This window comes from Heloderma suspectum, chromosome 13, assembly GCF_057233095.1.
Source record: "Heloderma suspectum isolate Gila_16-S chromosome 13, 16-S_ref, whole genome shotgun sequence".
NCBI lineage: Eukaryota > Metazoa > Chordata > Lepidosauria > Squamata > Helodermatidae > Heloderma > Heloderma suspectum.
Window position 1 is genome coordinate 18,210,987 of NC_139470.1, and position 8,081 is coordinate 18,219,067.

General features: G+C 44.8%; 1 protein-coding gene across 2 annotated transcripts in view; it reads left to right on the plus strand.

Moving 5' to 3' along the window:
* Window positions 1-6,466, plus strand: part of CLTCL1 (clathrin heavy chain like 1) — a 58,311-nt gene extending 51,845 nt beyond the window's left edge. For both annotated transcript variants that reach the window (XM_084819550.1, XM_084819551.1), the window contains 2 exons: window positions 2,294-2,369; window positions 4,339-6,466. In XM_084819550.1, the coding sequence (XP_084675676.1) occupies window positions 2,294-2,369; window positions 4,339-4,454 (192 nt within the window). In that variant the 3' untranslated portion in view covers window positions 4,455-6,466. The remainder of the gene's footprint in view (window positions 1-2,293; window positions 2,370-4,338) is intronic.
* Window positions 6,467-8,081: the final 1,615 nt, after the last annotated feature.

An 8,081-nucleotide genomic window follows, 5' to 3' on the forward strand; every position in this document is an offset into this window, starting at 1 on the left:
CACTAAGATGGTTCAGGTGATTTCTTTATGTTGTCAAGAGTACTTGGGTGCCTGTCTGTACAAAAGAATTCCTAATGTTCCAAGACCTGGAACTGCAAGACTGCAGGTCCTTCGTGTACTGGAAGGGAAGCTACTGTCTGGCATTACATGCTGCCTGTTTCGTAAGAATTGTTTACAGAAGTGATCTGTAATTAAAAAAGCACGCGTAAGAGAGCTTGGTCCCTGGGTAAGGCAGAACTAGGCTAAGGAATTCTGTGCTCTCAGCCATGTAAACAACAATTACTTGATAACAAAACATAAAGTGAAGCTGTCTGGCTTAGCAAAACACACTTCCAGTCCTGGAAACTGAATCCTCATTAGAAACGCAGCTCTGATGAGGTAAATTCCGCTTGAGTAAAGTTCCTCCAGTATTTAGACTGCCCCAGGCAGTGATGCATGTCAGAATTTTGGTGGTAATTGGTTATAAAGCAGAACATTATTTACCACAACCCTCCAGGGAATACAAAAGTAGAGTTAGAATTGATGACCCTGCAGTGATACATAAACGAGAGGCAGCAATGCTAGTATGACAACTCGAGCCTAAAAAGAGACTCTCCTAGTGTTTATTTTAAATTCACAGGAACTTGCCTTGAAGAGAAGCTTTTCTGAGTTTCTAGTATTGGCGGCTGTCAAAACTTTAATTGTGCTGTTAATGTAGTATTTTTCTTAGTGTGTTTACATGAACTTCTTAGTTAGCATGGCAGGTCTCAGTTACTGCTACTAGATCACACAAACATCTGCTTTGGCGTTCTACTGCCAAGTCCTTTACTCAGCATTGGGAGTTGAGTAAAATTTCACTGTGATTACAGTGAAAGGGCCATCAAGTTTTGATAGGTGGGGAAAGGGTGGAGAGTTCCACTTACTCCAGTATTTTATTTTTTTACTTTTTTATTTTTTACTTTTACTTTTTTATTTCATCCTCCCAGCATTGAGAAGGTAGAGACCGGGATGGGCTGCAGGCTTGCTTTTCAAATCTAGGCTTGCCTCTGTTCTCCCAAACCAAACATGACCTTTGAAGGATCACTCTTCCAGCCTTACCCATCTGTGTTCAGAATGCAGGCCGAGAAGAAGGCCATGCTGCTACTTGCCTACACCTCCCCTTCTTAAACCCAGCTCCTTTGGGGGATGGGTACGGAGCAGTGCACAGAGTATACTGCCCCCTTCAGGAGAGGGCAAAGGGGCTCTCCACCCCCACCCCCACACACAGTCCATGTTTGGCTAGGTTGGTTGCAAAGGTTGTGCCCTTTTCCTCTCATTAAAGTGTAGCACTGCGTCGGGAAAATCGGGAATGGATCCCACAGCCATTGACTTATGGGTATACATGTAGGGACACCTCTTTGGTGAGGGCTAAACTTACCCTGGTCACCTTAGTGCCAGGCATGAGAAGCAAGCTTTGTCCCCACCCCTAAATTTGCAAGCACTCTGCAATTCTGTCCTATAGAATTCTGTCGGAACCATTATAGTAAACCAGCTTCTATTGAGCTAGCCCTTGGGTTCTGTTACTGGGTGCCCTGGAATGTGGTGGAATGTGGGAACTGGCTCTCACAGATCACATGTATTGAAACATATTGAAGGTGAATCTAGGCAGTAGCTCTCTGCTATTATTGTGAAATTGACCTCATCATTGCTTGTACTGTAGGCCATCCTATTACAGCAGGGATGAGCAACATCTGGGGGACTGCACCCCTCCACACAACCCCTCAGTTTGCTGCCACTACCATGGCACCACCTTCACCCCTGTTCTGCAAGAAAACAAGGCACGTGGGGAGCACGTACCTTGTTTGCAACTGGAATCGTGCTCCTGGGACTCTCCCAGGAGCATAATTCTGCTTCCAGTCAAGGCATGCATTCCCCCCCCCACATGCCTTGTTTTCTCACAAAATTGTGTCCTTTTTTCCCCCTTTGGCCAGTTCTGCCACGGCAGCAGATTTGGCAGGGGCTGGGCACAGGGAGGCGCAAAATCAGCTGGGGAGGCTACCTGTGGCCCACAGGCCCCGAGTTCCCCATTCCTGTATTAGCGGCATGATATCAGGCTATTAAGCAAATACGTGACTGAGTGATCAGCTTCCAGAATCCAGCCCAACAGGAGGCTGTGCTAGATCCACTGGCACCCTGAAACGTTAGACATTTCAGATGAAGGATGTCTAAGACTTTGGAGCATCTGGTGGGGGGCATCTGTGCTTTTGGAGGTCATAAAATACAGGTTCTCTAAGAAGTTCCTTCATGAGCATTTCCTGTTCACTTTGTAACTTAGGTGGATAAACTTGATGCTTCTGAAAGCCTAAGGAAAGAAGAGGAACAAGTAACTGAACCCACTCCAATAGTATTTGGTAGGTGAAGACTTGCTTTCTTTTTGTTAGGCTGTCAAATGAAAAAAAAAACTGACTTAAACTTCAGTTTTGGTACTCCTACTCCCAACCTGCTCCATTGGCTCTAACTGTTACTGCTAGTGACTGTCATGCAATCACATTACCACAGTATAACATTCAAAATAATAGGTATTGTAGAAGTAATTAGGTGATGTAATGTATTTTTTCTGACTATCCTAGAGCCGGTCATGCAGCACAACGTGTTTACTCAGAAGTAAGCCTCACTGTGTTCAGTGGGACTTACTCCCTAGTAAGTATGTTCAAGATTGCAGCCTTGGCGAGTGTTCTTGCAGATTCTGGATGTGTTCAAAGAAGTTCCTGGGGCACACGTATATAATAAACAAATGTCAGGATCGAACAGCTATGCATATTGCTCATTCCTGGTCTGTGAGCAGAGGGTGGATTCCAAGGTAGATCTCACTCCTGAAATAATTTATCAGCAAATGGCATGGGTGACCCATTCCAGCAAAATGTATTCCCCACACAAAGTGCTCCAAGCCAGATATGGAATATTACGCTGGAATTGGCTCTTGGCGTTTTTCCATTATAAAAACAAAAAATATTCCCTATGCTTGGAGTGATTTGCTTTTCTAGAAGTACAGTATTTCAAGATGAAAATAATATTCCTTATGCTACCTCTAACTCTTCTGACCTATGGTAGGGGAAAACCTGCCCTTCCACAGGTGATGAGACTTCTTGAGATCAAATCTCCTGGAAAAACAAATCCCATTGAGGAAGAAAACAGTGCTTCTTTTCCAGAAATATGTAAAAGTCTCTCTTGGCTTATTTGGCAAAAGGTAGACTTTATTGACAATTGCATTCTAGGTGCCTCCATTTAGAGGAAGTTCATGATGGTGAGGTCAGTGTTTTAGTGGGAATGGTTTTAAATGGGAGTTCAGTATTCCCTGCATGAGGCATGTGTGGTTTTTCATAGTGTTAACAAATTTGTGTCGTCTGTGGCAGAATTAATCATCATAGGCTGGGGAAATACAACTAACAGATCTAACTGCAATGTGTTAAAATTCTGGCCGTGCAGAACGTCTATAATGTATGTTCCAAATTTTAAAAATTCCCGTAATTTGACGCTAGATACCCACAACAGCCCCCCATTCAGTCATTACTTTACCAACAGGGAGAGCAGCATTTGCTACAGACTGGAGCCCTTGAGTTACTTTCATACAATATGGGAGCTGCTAATTCAAGTAGCTCCATTTCTCAGCAAGTCTTGCCTATTCCCTTCCACCATTGGGGAAACCGCCAACTTAAACTTGCTGTCTAAACGGAATACTAGAATGGTCCCTTGGTGTCTTCCTGATTATCTGCTCTTCTCTTTAGACCCAGAAGGGTCATGGCTCGATGGCAGAGCCCTTAAATCCCTCCTTTCCTCCAACAAGCTCAAGGTGAATTACATTTGACCACTGCATCCACCTTGTGACCAAGCTAGGCTGAGAGATGGTTGGCCTGGTTCACCCTGTGATCTTGATGACTGAGTGGGGAATCGAACCTGGGTCTCCCCGGTCCTAGCCTGACATTTTAACCACCATACCACACTGGCTCTCAAGACATGCAGGAGATCTCGGGTTCAGTCTTCAACATGTTTTGAGTTAAAAGAAACCTGGGAACCAGTGCTGGGAAAGAGCTCTGCCTGAGGCCCTGGGGAGCTGTTGCCCATGAGTAGGCAAAGTTTGGGTAGATGGACAAACTAACCACCTAAAGCAGCTTCATGTGTGTATTGGCTCTCGCGACAAAATTGGAAGTGTACTTCTTTCTATTTCAGTCTTTAAAAGGAAAAACACACACACCCCTGCATTCATAATTGGGCTTGTTCTTCTGCAGTCTAGTTCTAGTTTCTGTTGGGTAGCGTATTCAAGAGCTCTAGCTTTTATGTAGCATGTTTAACAACAACTGACTCTTCCTTGCCTCCTTCCAGGCCAGCAGCTGATGCTAACAGCAGGCCCCAACACGGTACCTCCCCAGGCCAACTTCCCATATGGATACACAGCGCCAGGATTCACCCAGCCGCCAGTTTATGGTTTCAATATGTAACTTGCGCTGCAACAGACCTTTCTAACCAGTCGTCTTCTCTTCTCTTCTCTTCCCATCCCTTTTTACTTTTTTGTCCAAGAAGGCAGATGACTTCCTGTGTTGGCTTGATTGCCTTTGCAGTCCCACTTGGTTCAGAGACATCCAAAGGACACTGTGTTATTTATTGCTATGTCCTGTTACATTTCAACCTCAAAAAGGCAGCTCCCCCCCCCTTTTATTTGTTACTGACATTTCAAGGCTCTGTCTGAAGCTAAGGCACTTCCTCCAATAAAATCAACAACACAGTAATAACTTCCTGAGACCAGGAGGAGCTGTGTTTGGGCTGGGGGAATGTTAGTACTTTTCTCATTACAGAGTCCTTCGGGTAGCCACGTTCATGCTAGGGAATCTCCTGGCACCAAGCTGTTAGTGCTCAAAGTACTGTAACAGATGAAGCAGCTCCTTGAGAAGCAGGAAATTAGGTTCAGAATCTTCCTACTAGCTGGACACATCGGAAAAACCATCTGTAACTCACACTTTCTCCCTCTTCATTTCTCTTCCCCTGCCCCATGTGTTCGTAGCACCATGCAAAAAGGAAATAAGTGTGTGGGGGGTGGGGGAGTGGTGCCATTTACAGAATGTTGAAGAAAAAGCATCTATGCCTTCTGGAGTAGTCTTTGAAACACTTTATTGGAGAATAAATTGGATCATATTGCAGAGCAGACACTTCCCAGATTATTTTTCCTGTAGAATAACTGTGAGAGCATGATACTCATTGGCATTAAATGCTATAAATTTTTCAAAAAACTCAGCTATGTGACTTGACAAGCAAATGTTGGTGTGTGTAAGTGTGCGCACGCCTGGGCAGCCATAAGTAGTATAAATGTTTGGTGCAAAGAGGACTATGTTAGTAAGAAAGGAGTGTGAATTTCTGAAGAAGTAGAATGTGGTGCACATCTGCTTCTTATATCTTGACTCTGAACCTGAAAGCAAGGCTTCCTGCTACGCTGGTTGTATTTGACTTGAGTCTCTAAGGGCGCAATGCTATGGGGATAGTCGGCCGCCTCCGAACTTGGAGGCAACCTACTATCCAATGCAGGGCAGGCGGAGCATGGATCTTCTCCCCCATGCACGGCCTGCCCTGCATTTGTGGCTAGATGGCCGATTTCAGCTGTCTAGCCAGGGCGCTTTGGAGCGGGGGAAGTCTGGATGGCGCATAGGAAGTGTCATAACGGCGCTTCCGCCATCTCCTCCCTGACCCAGTAACACCCCCTTTTCGGCTTCTCTGTGCTGCTCTTACTAACACGGAGCAGGAGGTGAACTGCACCACCTATGAGGCAGCAGGGAGGCAGTTTTCTGGGAACCAACCTTGGAGCGCTGGCTCAGAGCTTGGTTCCCAGAAAATTTAAAATCCTATGTCTGTCTAGCCGCTGTCCAGGGCCATAGGATTGCGTCCTAAGGCTTCAATCCTATGCATGTTTAGACAGAAAAAAGCCCTACAATTCCCCACATGACCCAGTCAGTATGGCTAGCTGGAGGCATGCCAGGAGTTGTAGGATGTCTTTCTGTCTAAACATGTGTAGGATTGCACCTTGAACCAGCCTTCCTCAACGTTTGTGTCCTCTAGATCTTTTAGGCAACACCTCCCAACATTCTTGACCATTGGCCATGCTGGCTGGGGCTGTTGGAAGTTGTAGACCAGAACATCTGGAGGGCACCACGTTGAGGAAGGTTGCTCTCAACCCTCTGGGCATCGGGAGATGCCTTTTTGAATTGACAACAGTTTGAGCCCCCCCCCCCCCGACTCTGCCAGGGTTCTGTGATGTAAATGGTATGCCCACCATACACTTTTTTCTTCTCCCCAATAAGAGAATGCCAACAGAGATGTACTACTTTGTGCCACTCTTCAGAGACATATATCATTAACATTTTATGTACTTAAAACTAGATAACAATGTATAATTTATGGCTATGAATCTTGTGCTAATCATGAATATTATGAAAAGTCCAATTATAAACATAAACCAAACTGGTGTCCACTGTGTGGTTTGAAATACTGGGGCTGGAGGGAGTTGCTGGATCAGCCAGCTGTGCCTATAAGGTGGTGAATGCAGCAACCACATAAAGGATACCTGTACATAATCCTTTTCTTTGGCACGTTCCAGAACTAAGGGAAGAGGAGGAGGAGTTTCTCCTAATCAAACTGGATTAACTGAGCTTGGCTCCCATAGCTGTGGAAATACAGCAGTTTTATGTGATGGTGAACAGTGGCATTACATCTCCAATTCTATTCTAGTAAACGGATGTGTCGGATCTATCAAGTGCCTTGGGTTTTCTGTACCTCAGTAACCCACTCATCCCCATACACAAGAGATGATGGCAACTAAAGTTTAAAATCAAACTCCCTGTTTATCCATATTTGGAAGCTGTGATCCACAGAGGTGTCCCACTTTTAACTTCTGTAATACTTTGACACCACAGGCACTTAACGTTCCAAAGTTAACTCTCCTTGTATGTAGTGGCAATGGTGCTGCCTATACTTAGGACAGCATTAAAATGGTTCAGAGTACTGCAGCGTGAGCCGTCGTATCTGTCAATACACGGTCCTATTTTACTGTTATAAGGAGAGCTCTGTGAAAAGTTGAATGAAAAACATGAGGTGTTTATATTTTTACAGGAACTCAACAGTATTTGGGACTCGGAGCTGAATGCTCGATTCTGGATTGTTAAAATGCCACTAGCCAAATGTGATTTCCTTCTTACTGTGCAGCCTCTTCCCTTCTGTAGGTCATTCTCTTTTTAATCTTCCTAACACAGAGAACTGAACTGAAAAAGATGGTGGGTTAAATTCCTCTAGGCAGCTGATTGAACACAGGTGTGCATTCTTAAACCTGTTACATATAAATAAATGGGGGGGGGGGAGCAGTGGCAATAAAGTTTGGAGTGCTACAAGCGGAGGCGATATGCCTTGTAATGTTCACAAACCACTGAAGTACCACTAGAAGAGTGAATATGGCAGCAGGGAATCTCTACAGGCTGCTTGAGAGAAGAGAAGAAAGAGTCCAGTTTGGCTGCAATTAAAATGTCCCACAGCTAGGAGGGAAAGTGTTGGTGAAGTGGGCAGAATGTAAAGTGCGGCTCCGATATGCAGGGGAGCAAAAGAGGCAATTGGAACAGAGGACAATAGTTCCCTGTATCTCAGTCTACTACAGACGTCATCGCTTTCAAAGATGTTGTAGGTACTGGATTATACCTAGCATTCTGAGCTGACCCTCATTTCTGAAAACAAAGGCTGGCTGGAACTCTGATCTTGCCTTCGGCGAAACAGACGGGTTTCTGGGAAGGCCGAGAACCAAAGTAAAGCAAAATATGACAGACTTTATATTACCAAAGCTGGATATTAATTTTAGATGGTTCACCATATAATAAAGTCAACTGAAGCTAAATTGTGTGTAGGTGAAGGGGCTCTGAAGTCCCTCTTCAGGTAGGGGGGAGAACACTTCCTGTCCTTTCTGTGATTTCCAGATCCAAAAATAAGGCTTTTCACACACAAGTTTACTTGATTTCACCAGCCTAACCTAGGAGGCGAAAAAGCTTCGTGTCACTATCATTACATAGGTGTGAGTTGGAAACCCTTGCTGATCTGCT